The sequence below is a fragment of the Notamacropus eugenii genome, chromosome 6 (assembly GCF_028372415.1).
Source record: "Notamacropus eugenii isolate mMacEug1 chromosome 6, mMacEug1.pri_v2, whole genome shotgun sequence".
NCBI lineage: Eukaryota > Metazoa > Chordata > Mammalia > Diprotodontia > Macropodidae > Notamacropus > Notamacropus eugenii.
The window spans coordinates 307,824,888-307,842,167 of NC_092877.1; the positions used below are offsets into that span (position 1 = coordinate 307,824,888).

Consider the following 17,280-nt stretch of genomic DNA (forward strand, 5'->3'; position numbering starts at 1 on the left):
ACTACAGGCCACCCTGTAGGTCAATGATACAAATGTCACTAGAACTCAAGTTCTTTGGTCTGAAAATCAGTATAGCACTGGCTTGCCAGGTGACAGGCAGCAGTCATTCACTTGTGCTGCATGTGTGGATGCACAGCAGATTTCACAAGGTCAGAAACATTTGAATGGTTATATTGGAATGGAACTGTTGTTGGAAATGGGTCATGATACGCAATTAAGCAAACTTCAATTCATGGATTAGATATTTAAGGTGAACATTATACTCTTTATGCCGGAACTTTGGTCAGTGTTAAATTTTGTTTGCTATAAACCTGTTTAAAATTTCTGTTTTCTTAATCCCACTTGAACTCTGAGTCCAATCAAATTATCTAGGAGACAGTCTTTTATTCCAGTGGTCAAGATGGATTCCACATTGCTAAAATTAAATGATAGTGTGTATTTTTAGAGCTGATAAACTGTCAATAAGTATTTCCAAGGTAGATGTATTGAATACTTCAGGAAGCTGCTACCATCCATTTTTTATTTTGAAACTAGTTTTAACTATATCTTACCTCAAAATGAAAAGCATGCAGGTAGGGGGTATATGATTACATTCCCATCTGTGCTCTAATAATGCACTGAATGACTGAAAAGCATGGCCACCCAAGGATGAGCATGTTACTCTGTGTGTGTGTGTGTGTGTGTGTGTGTGTGTGTATCTGTGTCTTTGTGTGATATTGGATTGAGTTTTGGGGTTGGAGTAAGGAAGACCTGAGTTCCAAACCTGCTTTAAGTTTCAATGTTTGTGATTCTGGGCAAATCAACAGTGTATATGAGATGCTTCTCAAACCTTAAGGTTATTTATTATTAATTATTATTGTTATCCATGACATAAATGGTTACTTAAGTCTTATCAGTGTGGGTGCTTCCTTCAAGTGAGCGGCTCATAGCAGTTTCATACCTTCTTACATTGTGTGACTCTTTAAATCTTCAATGGAGGGTCTACTCAAGGAAACTTTCCTTTGTTTCCTTTAATATCTTGAAAGTACCAGTGAAACATTTGAAGTGCTATCTGTTAAAAATCATAAAATATCTTCCAGAGAGTACTTCTTGTGCCATAAAGGGCCTTTGCGTAAGGAAAATGACAAAGGATTTAAAATTGAACAGACATTTTCAGATGACTCCTCCTTTGTTAAGGTACTTTTAATCAGTTCTAGAAAACAACTGGAAATACTTGTTTTCAGAAGTAAGAAAAATATTTTCTTTAGAAGGCTGACAAAAAGGTTCATTGAGCTTAATTGAATTTTTTTAAAATTATAAGGAGGTAAGGGGATATTATTGAATCATGTTCAATATTAACTTTACTCCCCAAATTTTATTCATGTCAACTAAACAAACTCTTAAGAGTTGTTTTTCTGTTGAAATAGGTTAGCTTTTAAAACTCTTCTTCCTTGTGTCCAGATTGAAGATGCTTTAAAGGCAGCAGACAAGATTGGCTACCCAGTCATGATCCGTTCAGCCTATGCCCTTGGTGGGTTAGGATCAGGTATCTGTCCAAACAGGGAAAGCCTGTTGGATCTTGGTACTAAGGTATGTATGTCTAAAGGTGAACCTGCTACCAACCGTATATATTTCACTCAGAGATAATTCCGCATTTAGCCCAAATCAACAGAGCTGTGCATATAGATATCTTTTCTTTTTTATTATCTAATTACTCTGTTTTCTAAAAGTCTGTGTTTATATATTCTATTAACTTCAGTAATGTGAGCTTATGATTAATTTCTATCTTCTTTTACTTCTAAATGCTGTCTTAAATATACATTAGCATACATTGGTAGCATCAAATAGAAGTTAAAATGTAGTTTTCTTTTATTTCTGTAAGTAATGTGATCATTATAACTATATTCAGTAAATTGGATAAATTCCTTGTTAATTAACTCCTATCCCCCAGATACATGATGTTTAATTTAGATGTTATTATATTATTTACCCCCAGAAAAAGAAAATAGTGATAACTATTAGTCCATAGCTCGACTGACTTGTGTTGGTGTGTTCTCTATTAAGAATTCTAAATATACTAACTTCAAAGTTGTAGCACAGGGTCAGAAGAATTAACAACTGGATAAATCTGGAAAGGCCTCCTGTTAGAGGTGATGCTTAAGAGCTTCAAGAAGAAGAAATGAGGAGGAACAAACATTCCAGTCATTAGGGAGACACTGGGACAAGGCATAGAGGGTGGGACAAATAGTGCTGCATATGGCATACAGCAAATAGGTCAGTTGGGATGGAACATCATATATGAGGGGGAATAATGTATAATTATCCTGGGAAGATAGTCTGGAACAAGCTTGCAAAGGGTTTCAAATCTCAAACAAAGGAGTTGATATTTTACCTCCTATCTTGCCTCTTCAGTAGGGGAATGACATAACCAGACCTACTATTTCAGAATATCAGCTTGGCAGCTGTGTGGAGAATGGAGAAGAGACTATGTAGGTAGATTTGTTAGGACAGCTGGAGTCTGAACTAGGGAGTTTGTGGCATGAATAGAGGGAAGGGGGCATTTGCAAATGAATTTGAGAGGAAAGAGGAAATGTAATTTTATGGAGCTTTATAAAACAGATGTTTTATCTTAATTGGAGGTAGAAATAACAAGACTTGGATTTGGAGTAGGGATAATGAGAGTAAAAAGTCAAGGATGACTCCCAGATTGAAAACCTGAGTGACAGGGTGGCTCCCTAAAGAGAAGTAGGAATTTTCACCTGTTCTATTCTCCAAAGTATTGTGGTTATATATGTCTCTTTCCTTCATCTGTAATAGTAGATTATAATTTCCTTAAGGGCAGGGACTGTTTTGCATCTTCCTGTATTCCTAGTGCCTAGTACAATATTTTGTTTAGTTAAGGCTAAATAATGACTTTTGAATTGAATTGTCATTGAATATGAATATGAATTTTCATTGTCACACAGTTAAACCTAGTTGTATTTGTGGTTCAGGAGTAAGGTTCAGGCAGAACCTAAATATGCATAAACTTTTTAGAAGCGCAAATTAATGAGCTTTTCTGTTCATTGTCATATACAAAAGTGAGAGTCAACAGGAAGTTCTTAAGTATCCATTTCTCTGTTAAAATTCATCCCTCTAACACTTTGTCGAATGCATTTTCCTTTCCCTGTGTGTAGTGGCAGTACTTTATGAAAATTAAAATGTGTACCAGTGAGTGGCGAGCAGGGCATAGATTAACTGCCTGATTAAAATAGCAGTATTTGAGTAAGCAAACAGCATGGAAGCTAACATAATTGAGCAGGACTATGGCTGTCTTACACTCTCATTCTGGTGATGAAATTGCATTAGATGGTTATCTTAGGGGTATGATGTGTTAGAAAGAGCTCAAACACGAGTCGTCCAAGAGCTCATCATTCTCATCAATGTTTCCTTTTGCGGTGGGGGATAAACCAGATGATATCTTCTATGTTATCCATCATATTTCTGGAGAACAGATGCTAAGTGAGTTTGTATGTGTTCAAATAATCAAACGCATTATCAGACATATATCAACTCAGATTTTATTTTTAAAATGATGAGAAAAGGAAACATTCTATATAAGTGTTTCATATTTAATTTTTTTAAATTCTAAGATTGTGGGTTTCAACCAAATAATTTCTTATGGATCTGCAGGAGTTTAAGGCTTTCTGCATTCTTAGAAATGCCAAGTGATATTAATTAATATGATTATTACTAATGCTGCATATTTGCCCACAATTGTAATGTTTCTTTCTACAATATATTCATTCAACACGCATTTTTAAAGCATCCTATGTGCTAAGCATTGGGGATAGAAAGACACAGAAAAAAGTCATTGCCCTGAGGAATAGGAGCTTACAGTCTCCTGGTGGAAAAATTGTACATACTAATGTAACTGAAAATATGAACAAGTAAGTTAAAGGTAAATTCTAATGGAGGCAAAAGGAGAGCAATTGTGGGGATCAGGAAAGCCTCCTGTGGTTTGTGGCATTTGAGTTGAGCCTTGAAGGAAGGGAGGGATTCTGTGAGGCAAAGGGAGAAGGGAGCACATTCCAGATACGTGGCTTAGTTCATTCCAAGGCACAGAGACAAAAGATGGAATTTTGCTTATGTTGATCCATATGTAGACCTGTTTGACTGGAAAATAGAGTGTATGAAGGGGAGGAATACACATTAATCCTGGAAAAAATAGGAAAGGGTCCACTGCAAAGGACTTTAAATGCCCAAAGGAGGAATTTATATTTTTATACTAGACACTGGCAGTTCTTGGAGCTTCTCGAGAAGAGAAGTGAGAATGAACCATAGATATAGATCTGAAAGGTACCTTAGAGGTCATCTAGCCCAACTCTCTCATTTACAGATGAGGAAACTGAGATCTGGATAGGTTAGTTGATTTGACTGAGGTCACTCAGATGAACAACGTCAGAGATGACAAGTGTTAGAGATGGGATTTGAATCCGATCAGTGACTCTGACCTTAGAGTCACTTTCCACTCTACCGTGCTGTGGAATATTGATTTGGCAGCTATGTGAAGTATGGATTGAATGAGTGTGGAAAGCAATTAGGAGACTGTTAAAATAATATAGGTGAACAGTGATTATTAGGCTCTGAACTAGTGAGGTGGTCAGTGAATGGAGAGAAAGAGATGGATATAAGAAATATCGAGGGGGTAGACTCATAAGAATTGACAACTGATTTGATATGGGTGAGGGAGATGGAAGAGTTGAGGACAGCTCCAATATTTCAAACCTAGGTGACTATCGTAGGTCAAGATTTTATAGAGTAGAAAGGCCAAAATAAGGGTGATGGTTTGAAGAAAAAAACAGAAAGAGATAGAGTGACTGGAGATTGTGGGTAGGATGGAATCTTAGAATAGAATAAAGACACAAAGATAAATGGATAGGAATTATGATCAGATAGAGAAATTTCAGAGTTATGGATTGTGCCATTGCAATCTTTGTGAGCAACGAGGAGACCAAAAGTAAGACTGTTCCTATGTGTGACAGGGATGGGGTACAAGTAGAAATTACAGGATCCAAGAATTAGCCATTAGTTATAAAGTTATTTGATAGGACATTGCATATAAATTGAGGTCCCCAAGTATAAAGGATAGGGTTGGGGTTGAAATCATTAGCAAACACAATATTTTGAACAGTTTTGAAATGAATTTAATAGTCAGTTGTAGGAGAAGATGAATCATTATGAATTGTAAAATAAGCATGAAGATTATTGCCACGCTACCCAGGGCTGTCCTCCATTCTTTTGCCTTGTCCCCTAAATGGGGGCTTTTCAATTTTTTTGTGGGTGTGATTGCATGAGGAAGGTAATCCTTCTGCTCTAGATAAACCAATAAACCACTTCCCTTTGCAAATGTACTTGAAATCATGGGGTGGACCATCAGGTTTTATATGAATTTAACAACCTCAGTATGCAGAGATATAAATAGAAAATGTAGGGCTTTTGGTCTTTGGGAGGTATTTAATTTCTGAAAAGACAACGAAAAAGATGGTTTCAATCCATTTTTGGTACATTTAAATCAATCCAATAGAAAATAGGACTGCCTTTAGTCAAGATAAAAACCTATATAGAGCACATAAAATCATGTTTCCTTCTTCCTCTCCATCTTTCCTTTTTTTCACTCTCTCTATCTCAATTTTACGCATACTTGAAGATCAAGTTCCTATGTGATGTCTTGAAGGTCCTCTCTTACCACTTACAATCTAAAGACAATCAATTTATTATGGCATGTATTAAGCCAGGCACTATGCTAAACACTGGGGATACAGATAAAGGGAAAAACTTGGTGTCTGCCTCCAGGGAGGTCTTCTTCCAATGACAGAGGCAATATACAAATCCTCAAGTAAATACAAGATATACACAGTGTAAATAGAAGGTAATTTCAGAGGGAAAGTATAATTTGGGAGATGGGAATGGCCTCCTGAAGAAGGTGAGATTTGAGGTGAGTCTTAAATTCAAATATGGAAGTCAAGAGGAGGAAGGAAGGGGAGAAAGCATTTCAGGTATGGGGGATAGCCAGTGAAAGCCATGCAATCAGGAGATTGGGGATCATGTATGACGGAGTAGTCCAGTATAGCTAGATCATGGTGTATATGGAGGGAAATTGTAAGAAGATTGGAAAGGTAGGAAGGGACTAGGTTTTTGAAGGACTGGTATCTTCTGAACTCCCCTTAGCACTTAAATAATATGTAATTTATTTGACAATTAACCATGTATTTCCAAGGGACATCTTATCTACTGTTGTCTTAAACTGCCATTTTGAGTTTTGACTGTTATTTAAACTTTCACTGTAAACTCTTTGAGGCCAGGGGGACACATTATCCATATTGGCATAAAGAGTCTAATATAGTTCCCTGCACCTATTAGGTGCTTAATAAATATTTGTTGAAATAATTTGATTTAATTGATTCTCAATTGAGCTTCTCTACTTTTTCCAATAAATGGATGAGCTACTTTGAGAGCTAACTGAAATTTTATAGACCACTAGTACAGAGTTTCTATTTCATTACAAAGCATCTTTTGATAAGTTTTTTTTCTTTTCATTTACAAGTATTTGCCATTTAAATGAAGAGGCTTTTAGTCTACCTAACTTAAGAAGAAAAACAAATCAGCAGTAGGACATGGGCAGGCAAAATCATTTAGTTTTTGTGTTTCTGTTAACTTGGAAAATACAAGTGCAGATGAATGTTGAAAAATACATCTGGAAACTCAAGACTGATCCTATCTTGTGGCCAGTAGCTGTTAGCTCATGGATCTTGGTGGTAGTATCACTCAATAACAAGCATATATTAAATGCTTACTTTATGCCAGGCTGTTTGCAAAGGTGCAAAATAAATGGAAAAGTGTGGACAGGATTCAGGAAAAGAATTGCAGTTTGTTGCTTCTCTGGGTTGAATGATCCCGGGACTTGCAGGAATAAGTGCCATTGAGGCTTTCATTTCCCTTTCTCACTCCTAATTAAGTACGCATTGCAAGTAGAACCTAGACCAGATGACCTTCAAGGTATATTCCAGCTTGAATATCCGTCATTTTCTGTCACAGACAAAGAGAAATGGACATTTTGTTATGTCCTGTATTTGTAGGAGCTAAATGTCCTAACTGACACATTTTTGGTTCAGACTCCTGTTGACTGTGATTACTTAGTAAACTTAAATAATTGTAACAATTACACTAATTTATATGCCTCCTCAGGCTATATAGCCTAAGACACATGTCACTGTAGTGCAAAAGTACTGACTTATCAGCACAAGAACTATGCCATATATTTCTATTGCAATTTCTAATTTTAAAACTATGTTTTTTTAATTGAAACGTTTCTATTTGTGATCACTACTTTCCTCATCACCTTCCATATCACCATCACCCAGCCTTTGCTTAGAATTGGGTCTTCCTATAGGCTGTGAAACTGCTCTTCAGAGAAGTTAGTCTCCAGATTTCTTTTCCCCATTTATTTATATTTGTCATATCCTTCAGTTTCATGGAAGTCTAACCACTGAAATAATTTCATTTTCCTATGCCTGACTGCTCACTTATTTTCTCCTTTTTAAAAATTAGGTTGATTTAATGCCATATCAGCAATTTGAATGGCAACTCTCAATAATGTAAATCAAGCATATTTATGGCTAGATGCTATTTCTAGCATCGCTCAGATTTTTCGGACGCCCTGTGCCTTCCTGAGTGTTGGGGATGACAGTGAACTGGGCTGAAGATGCTGATATTGGCCAGGATTTTGATACAAAAGCTCAAACCAGTGGGCTAGAAAAACCACCACTACCACAACACATATCTTGTCATATTTCAGAAACATTTTAATTTTGTTTTCTTTATTCTTTTTGATCCTTTTCAAAAACTCTGATTTCTAGGCATTTGCAATGACCAACCAAATTCTGGTGGAGAGATCAGTGACAGGCTGGAAAGAGATAGAATATGAAGTTGTACGCGATTCAGCGGACAACTGTGTCACAGTCTGTAGCATGGAAAATGTTGATGCCATGGGAGTCCATACAGGTAAAGAAATGTGTATAATGGCAGTAACTCTGAAGTGTCTTAAGACATGAGATCTTTAACATTATTTATAATGTCTTTTTCTTCCAGTAGCTATTTTTATTGGCCAGACAAGGTAACAGTGATAATACATTACACTTGTTTAGTAAGGCATGTGAGGTAGGCAGGTATTATTAACCCTCCATTTTATAAATGAGAAAACTGAGGCTCAGAAAGGTTGAGTGACTGACCCAGGACCACACAGCTAATCAATGGCAGAGACCTGACTAGAATTCCGTAGTTTTGATTTCTGGTTCTCAAATTCTACTGTGTAACAATGGATATGGAGAAAATATCAAATTAAAGTTATTTTCGGTGGACCTTTTTTGTTGTTGTTTGTCTCCACATGGAAATATTTTAAAATTTTTCTAAGGATGTTTGTGCATTCCCCAGGCCATCAAATATGATGTGCCTTGAAATATCTGTGTAGGCTTTCCGTGAGTGGACTTTGGGGCCAATGTCTGTCTTGTATCATGAAGGCGGATTATGCAATAGGTTAGACAGGCTGTCAGCAGCTGCCCTCCATTAAGGCACGTCACTTGACTCTACAGGTGATTCCGTTGTTGTGGCTCCTGCCCAGACCCTCTCCAACGCAGAGTTTCAGATGCTCAGACAGACTTCAATCAATGTCGTCCGTCACTTGGGCATTGTTGGTGAATGTAACATCCAGTTTGCTCTGCATCCTACCTCCATGGAATACTGCATCATTGAAGTGAATGCCAGACTGTCTCGAAGCTCTGCTTTAGCCTCAAAGGCCACAGGGTAAGTCCAGGACTAATGAGAATGGGTGTATATCAGGGCAGGTACCCAATTTCAAGAATATAAATGGAAAACTCGCTGCCAGAGGCAGACTGTGCTGTATTTATAAACTATATTCTACATTTCTGTATGTTGGCTGCAGATCATCTGCGGAGCCCTGAGGACACAGCTATTAACGAGTCTGATGCCAGATTGAAGCAAATGGCATTGCTAGCTCACTTTGTCTGTCAGCTAATCATAAACTAATCAAGATCTGGGTGGTCAAAGCAGTCTGCTCAAAATCTGTTTCTTAATTCTGCCTTGCAGATGCTGCTGAAAAGTGAAAATTAATCCTTAATTTCAGTCTTTAACCAACTTCTGTAAATTGGGAAGCCCTGTGGCAAGATGTGGATAAATAATGTCATAGAAATCTATCATTCAATGCCTTTTTTTCTTCTTCAAAACCAAATGACCTGAACTTTTCCACAGGTCAAAAAGCAAACCAACCAACCAACCGACCGACCGAACAAAAAAAAACCCAAGAGCTGTAGTAACTGGATGAGTTTGACAGCTATCTTAGGACAACAACTTGTATAAATGTGATTAGAGAGCAAATTAATTCTGTCCACTGCTGTTGTTACTATAGATCCCATTTAGGATTTCTATAGGTATGCCTATAAAGTGCTTGGTGGTAGGATAGGAGAAATTCAGGGCTCAACTTAGTCACTCAATCAACATGTACTTATGCACTTGCCATGTACAAAGCCCTGGAGTCCTGGCTTCTAATTCTGACTTTGGGCCACTTGCTTCCACTTGCTGATTTTCAGTTTCTTAATCTTGAAACTGAGGGAATCCAGCTAGATAATTTCTATGGCCCCATTTGACTAGAAAGTCTAGGATCTCTAATGGCCGTTCCAGATCTCTAATTCTTTGATTCTTCCTGTGGTTGTTGCCAACTCCTCAGTCACTCTCACAAAGAGAGTTTTTGATATAGCTGAGGAGGTTAAAATTTTTATTGGTTTAGGCTTAGCAAGTTGCCTTAGGTTGACATATAGATAGAATTATCTTAGATGTTGATTTAGAGGTAGAATATGCTTCACTCCTCACATATTCCACACTTTCAGCCTGCTGTTTCTCTGACAGCTCTTTCTTGCTATCCTGTCTCGCTAAGTTTAGTCAATTCTACACTTTTTCAGAACACCTTGAAAATTTTTACTTTATAATAGGTCACTAAGAAATGCCTAAGTGAGTACCTTGCTTGTCAGAGGAATAGAGATCCTGTGTGCTTGGGGTTGAGAAGATGCAGAATGTTAAAATGCACTTGGCTTAAGTGGGTGAATATTTTATGTGAACTATGCCTAGATTCTTTATCCTAGCTTAAATTATGTGACACCTATCTACTGAAATGCTTTACAGTACACAGAATCATATATAACTCTGACATGGAATCAGCACAATGGTTCTATGAAACACAGGCTTGTGCTCCGGATTGTTTTACTAATACATAGTGGTTGAACAAAAGTTTAGCACAGTGTTGTCTGACTTCGCTCCTCTAGGTACCCACTGGCATTCATCGCTGCAAAAATTGCTCTAGGAATTCCCTTACCAGAAATAAAGAATGTTGTGTCTGGGAAGACGTCAGCCTGCTTTGAGCCTAGCCTGGACTATATGGTTACCAAAATTCCTCGTTGGGATCTTGACCGCTTTCACGGAACTTCCAGCAGAATTGGGAGCTCGATGAAAAGTGTAGGAGAGGTGAGGGTCTTGATTCCCCCATTTATTCTTTGTTCTCAGTTTTGCTTATTGAGCTCCAGAGAATATTCAAACTTTTAACATGGCTTAACAAGTAAGTATTTTGGAGAAAGAATAAAGGAGAACAATTCCTTTAACATTCCTCTTATAACCATATTCCTTTCAAAAGTTAACTTACATAGGCATTTTGTGTGTGCTGAATGTTTTTTTGATTGCTGTACATAGGAAAGTATCGGGAACAATTCTGATTCTCAAGGAATTTCAAAATTCTTTTAAATTGTATTATATATAATGTTCAGTGAGTGAAGAATAATAATAGTGGCACAGTGGAAAGATCATTTTCCTGAAGTAAGTGAGCCTGGATTCAAATACTGTCTCTGATGATTACTCTCCATATGATTTTTAAAAGTAACAACTTCCCTGAGTCCCATTTTCCTCATCTGCAAAATTAGAAAGTTGGACTATATGATTTTTAAAGGCCCCTCTATCTCTAGATCTATAATCCTAAAATGAATAAGATAATTTGAGAGGCAGCAAGGGATGGTCTAGGAATCAGGAGAATAAGGATAATCTCTGCTCTGTCGCAAGTTAACTTTCTGGACCAGGTTTTCTCATTTATAAAATAGAGTATTTGGAGTAGATGATTTTTAAAGTTTTCTTCAAGCTTTATATACTCTAAAAGAAACACAGCATACGGAGTTTCACCAGCAAGTTCCTATATCATTGGAATCACTTAAATATTTTATAACTTTTAATTGAATTGAAAAACCTCAAAGTAAGTGCTTCAAAGAGTATCGTGTTAGGTGCTTAGTAAGGAACAATGATTTAATATTATCCTATAGATCCTCAGTGCCTGCCTTCATGGAATAGAAAGATAAGACATTGAAAAACATAACTATAGTGCAAAGATAGGAGAGAGGTTATCTAAAACAAAGTTCTTTGTGAACTTCAAGAGGAAAGAGGATATAAGAAATGATTTTGTAGAGACAGGGGTATTTAAATTGACTTGGCTGGCATTCCAATATTCCAGAATATTCCAGAAGCACTGCATAAACAAAGGCACGGGGGTAGGAAACTATAATATATATTTATGGGGAATAGGGAATACATTTGTTTGTCTAGATCATAGCGTGAAGGGAATATAAGGCTGGAGAAGTGAGGTGATGTTGAATGGCAGAGGATCTTAAAGTCTAGGAAGATGGAACCATAATATAATGGAAAGAATGTTGAGTCTGGAGTGAGAGGACCTGGGCTCTGCTTCGAGCAATACCTAATTAGCTCCTTGACCTCCCTGTTATGCCTAGAATGAGAGGTTCTGCTCAGTTCTAAATCTAATATCCCATGAACTTCATTCAGCAGGCTATAGGGAACCACTGAAAACCTTTATTCGAAGGGGTGATGAGAGCCTATCTCTGCAACAGGAGTGGGAAAACTTATTAGGAGGTAGTTACAATAGTCCAGATGGGTAGATTGGTGTCAGGAAGACCAGAATGGAAGAGAAAGAAAAGGAAGTAGAGTTGTCAGGACTGGGAAAAAAGAAGAAGGAGGAATCAAAGAGAACTCCAAGGATACAAATGGGGGAGTCTGGGCAAATATTGGGGACTTAGAAAGAAATAATGACATTTTTTGGGAGGGTATATAATAAACTCAGCTTGATCACATCATATTGGAGGTGCCCATGCAGAGTTCAGGAGGAAATGCCCTGCAGGTAGTTGGAGATAGGAGTCTGTCTCCCAGAAGAGAGGTCAGGAATTGGATTTGAAGCCCATCTCTGCATTCACTAGTTACACGACCTTAGCCATTTCACCTCTTCAGGCCTCAGTTTCCTCACCTCTAAAATGAAAGTATTAAGTAAGGTGATTTTTGGTATCTTCTTCAACTCTGAATGCTTTGATTGTATCAGCCCATGGGCTATCGAGATTTGGGAGTCATTTGCATAGAGGTGAGAGTTGAATGTATGATTTCAAACATTCTAAATAAGTAAACATAACTTTTGCCCATTTCTGTTTCTTATTTGTGGTTAGAGGAAGGGAAAAGACTCAGTCAGATTCTTGCCTTTGAGGCTCCTAATGAGTTTTTTTTTTTTCCCATTCAGTTACAAGTTTTAGCTTTATTATAATATTGGTAAGTACAGGCACCTGGAGTTTGGTGTAAGAGTACAAGGTGCTCTTGTACATTGCTTATGATTATTTATTGGTTAGAAACAATAGATAGAATCTAGGTCATGAGTTGAATCTCCATGAAAACCTGTTGGTTTTGATTTCTTCCATGGGCATTTCTAATTACCTTTAAATCTGTCAGCTTCCATGCAAGCACAGCCCATTGGTCCCAGAAAGAACTCTGTGATAAATATTTTATCTTTCTGAATAAATATTCTGAATAAATAAAAGAACTTTCTGATAAATATTTTCAAATAGAACAAAACAACTACATTGTATAAATTTGATGAGCAGTACATCTTCTCATAAAGCCCCAAACCAAGATTTTTAAATTAAAGGGTGGTGGGGAATTTAGACAGTGTTCACTTTTGGGTCATTGTCTGAGATTTTCAGTTTTGCTGGCATTCACTGTCATCATTTCAGTCTAGGCATGAATTTCTTTACTTAACACTTATTCACTTGAAAGCTTTTTAAAGGTGGGGAAAAGGTCATGGCATTATTTTAGTTGACCAAAAAAGCTAAAAAATAAGGGGAGAAGCCTAGGTCCATAGACCCACAGGGTTTACGTGTCTATCACTATTAGTAAGAGAACATTTAGTTCTTACTATGAAGCAAGTATTCTTCAGTCAAAAGCTATCAGACACACAGTGGGGTGTCTCCTTGGGATTCAGAACTTGGGAAGAAAGGTGACTCAAAAATGAAAATCTGCAGACCTCTCTAATTAATATTGACAACTCTAATTGACTTTCAAGTGGAAAAAAGGAAGCAATAATAATTTATTATGTGGTCAATTAGCCATTTATCTCTTCAAAATATAAAACTGATGATAATAGCTAGCATTTAAATGGTCCTTTAAGGTTTGCATAGCACTTTACAAATATTATCTTATTTAATCCTCACAACTACCTGGGAGCTAGGTGCTATTATTATCCTTATTTTACAGTTAAGGAAACTGAGGTGAGCAGTGTCAGAGTGCCTTTCTGACTCCAGATCTAGCATTCTGCCTACCATTGTACCTAGCTTCCTCTATTATAATTAACTGTAGAGAATATTTTCTTAACTGTATTCCCTCTCTCTCCCTCTGATAAACTAAATTAATGTAATTATTAAGGAATTTCAAGGCAAAAACTAACTGGCTAAGATCTATTTGGTTTGGGACCAGGATTCTTCACCATTTTTTGTGCAATAGACCCCTTAGGCAATTTTGTGAAAAATGAATCCCTTCTCAGAATGTTTTTAAATGCATAAAATATATAGAATTATAAAGGAAATCAATTATATTAAAATGCAGCCACCAAAACATAATTTAAAAAACTAATTCAGAGACCACAGATTTAGAATCCTTATCCATGATTCATTTAGGAAAAACCAGGTGATAACTATTTACAAATGATTAGAACATATTTTTAAATCTTAAAAAAAATGGTTTTAGAAAACTATAGAACTTTAGAGATGGAAGGAATTTTATAGACAATTTCATTAAAACCTCCTATTTTGACAGTTGAGGAAATTGAGGAACAGTTTAAATTGGAAGGAAATATAGTTTACATGACTGTAAAGTTTTTTAAAAAGATTTTTGTTATTTTAATTTAGTATTTTATTTTTCTCAGTTACATGTAAAAACAATTTTTAAAATTTTGAGTTCCAAATTCTTTCCCTTCCTCCTTCCCCACCCCACTTCATTGAGAAGGCAAGCAATCTGATATAGATTACATATGTGCAGTCATGCAGAACATATACATAATAGTCATGTTGTAACAGAAAACATAGAAAAAAAAACCTCAAGAAAAACAAAGGAAGTAAAAAAAAGTTTGCTTCAATCTGTATTCAGACATCATCAATTCTTTGTCTGGGGATGAATAGCATTTTTCATCATAAGTCCTTCAGAATTGTCTTGTATCATTGTAATGCTGAGAATTAGTCATTCATAGGTGATCATCTTACAATATGACTGTTCCTTTGTACACAGTAAATTTCACCTTGCATCAAGACATGCAAATCTTTCCAGGTTTTTCTGAGAGTATCCTGCTCATCATTTCTTACAGTGCAATAGTATTCCATCATTGTTACATACCACATCTTGTACAGCCATTTCACAATTAATAAGCATCCCCTAAATTTTTAATGGCTTCTGGAAAAGAGCTGCTATACATACTTTTGTACATATAGTTCCTTTTCCTTTTTTTAAAATCTCTTTTGGGATACAGACATAGTAGTGGTATTCCTTATAGGTCAAAGGGTATGCATGACTTTATAGCCCTTTGGGCATAATGACTTAAATAAGACTAAATGCTTTTAGTCTTAAAGCAGATTAGTGACAGAGCCATAGTAAGTACCAAAGTCTCCTGACTACCGGCCCAGTGTTTTTTTTTTTTTTTTCACCAGTATGCCACCATGAGTCTCACATTCTTAGCAGTTAAGACTCATAAATTTGCTGATCATGCTCCTCTCTAACAGTAAGTAACTAAAACCGGTGATGCCCAAGAATATGGCAGAAATAGTGGATTTGTAATCTGAGGACCTGGGTTGGAATCCAGGCTCTGTTGCTTAAAACTGGTGTGACTTTGGATTTACTGCTTCTCTGAGGGCTTCAGTTTCCTCATCTTTAAATAAGATGTTGGATTCGATAATCTCTAAGATCCCTTTTGACTCCATGAACCTATAAATTTCATGATTTTGTCAATATTGATTTTTCTACAAAGACTAACTCTTTATTAAAATGATAATATAAATATTGATTAAACACTAATTCTGTATGTGTGTACATTAGCATTATGAAAAAAGGCCATTTGAAGTAAGACTAGGAAGACTATAATAAAGCTAGACTTAGATTAATGCCTTTTGCTATAATTAAAATGATTTCTAATCTCTGTTTAGTTTAGTGCTAGGTTTTATTTTTTGTTTCCCCATTTACAGTGCTATTATGTTATTTTAGATAGATGATATAGATAGATAGATAATAGATGACAAATAATTAAATGCATTTCAATGGAATTTTAATGTAGGCATCTAAAATAGCTCAGCTATGAAAATAGAATATTAGTTGTGAAAATTATATTCTAATAGTAATAAGTAGCATAGACCTTGGCAAAATATCCAAAATTGTGTGTTCACATATAATTCCATACTTGTGATTGTGTTATACACACATAATCCTTCTTACAAAGAACCTCTATGCCCTTACAAACAGAGCAAGGATAAAGTAATCAGACTCAATTTTGCTTGTGAATTGTAGAACCTGTACCATTACTTTGCTCTATAATCACACCTCAGCAATGGAAGATTAAAACTTAGTAAAATTTTTAAATAAAGATTATAAAAATGTCTTTATTTTACAGCAATTCATAGGTAATGTATGAACTGTTTCATTTCAACGGACTACTGCAATCCCTTTCTTTGATTAGCTGGAAAATCTGGGAACACATTGTCTCATCTTATGCACAATCTCTGTGACAAGTCAAGGGACATTCTGAGTTACACTGTTACTGTTACTCTTATTTTAAATTTTAAAACCAAACAATCTGAAAGCATTATCAGGAGAAATCAGTGATATTTGAATTAGTATGATGCTATAAAATTAAGTTGGGTTCCCAAAAAAGTATCTGAAAGAATTATTTAAAATGTTGGAACTGGAAGAAACTTTAGAGATCCAGTTAGTTCCATCTCCTCATTTTACAGAAGAGGAAACTGAGTTCCATAGAAGTTGAGTGTTTTGCCCAAGGTTACATAGTTAACCAGAATTCAAACTTCAAATTCAGTCTTCTTTTTCCTATCCCACACTTTCTTGACAGACTGGGGAATATAATTAGAATACGGTTTTTGTCGTCAAGAAGTCATAGGTTCAAATTCTACTTCATTTACTTAATAGCTAGCTAAATTGATTCTGGACTTGGACTTTCTCAGCCTCAGTTTTCTCATCTATAAAACAGGAATAATAACATCTTTAGCACTTAACTTTACAGAGTTGTTCTTAAGGAGATAAGAATATCTCTAGTGTGCTTTGTAAAATTTACAGTCTTATGCAGGGGTATCCCAAAAGTCTTATGGATGTTTTTACCTTTAATAGCTACAATGGTTTCAAATCACATTAAAATTTTTGAGATGCTCTGTATACATATACATGGTTGTAATATGATAAAACAGAGACTCAGAGGCACTGATGACTTGCCCGTGCTAATTAGGAATGGAGTGGCAGCTAGAATCTATGACTCTTGATTCTATGTCCAGCAGTCTTTCAAACTACACTATTTTGCCTCCTGTCAGATCATAGATAACATAGAAGCATCAAGTCTTAAAATTGGAAAATAGCTCAGAGGCTACCTGGTGCACTCTCTAACTGGATAGAAATCCTCTTTAAAACGTCTCTGAAAATGGACCATCCAGCTTTTACCTCACATCCTACAGTGAACAAGAGTTAACTATCTCATGAGATAACATGTTCAATTTTAGGGCAACTCTAGTGGTTAGGAAGTGTTTTCTTAGACTGAGCAGAAAAATAACTCCTCTTATTTCCAGTTACGTCTCTCCTTCTATACTTAAATATTAATTGCACTATATCAATAAATGCTGTATT

At 36.1% G+C, this 17,280-nt stretch overlaps 1 protein-coding gene across 1 annotated transcript in view; it reads left to right on the top strand.

Annotated features, from left to right (window-relative positions):
• CPS1 (carbamoyl-phosphate synthase 1) overlaps positions 1 to 17,280 on the top strand; it is a 151,861-nt gene that overhangs the window by 59,989 nt on the left and 74,592 nt on the right. The window contains exons 16-19 of the mRNA XM_072617474.1: positions 1,441 to 1,569; positions 7,878 to 8,022; positions 8,610 to 8,820; positions 10,353 to 10,551. Coding sequence (XP_072473575.1) covers positions 1,441 to 1,569; positions 7,878 to 8,022; positions 8,610 to 8,820; positions 10,353 to 10,551 — 684 coding nt within the window. The remainder of the gene's footprint in view (positions 1 to 1,440; positions 1,570 to 7,877; positions 8,023 to 8,609; positions 8,821 to 10,352; positions 10,552 to 17,280) is intronic.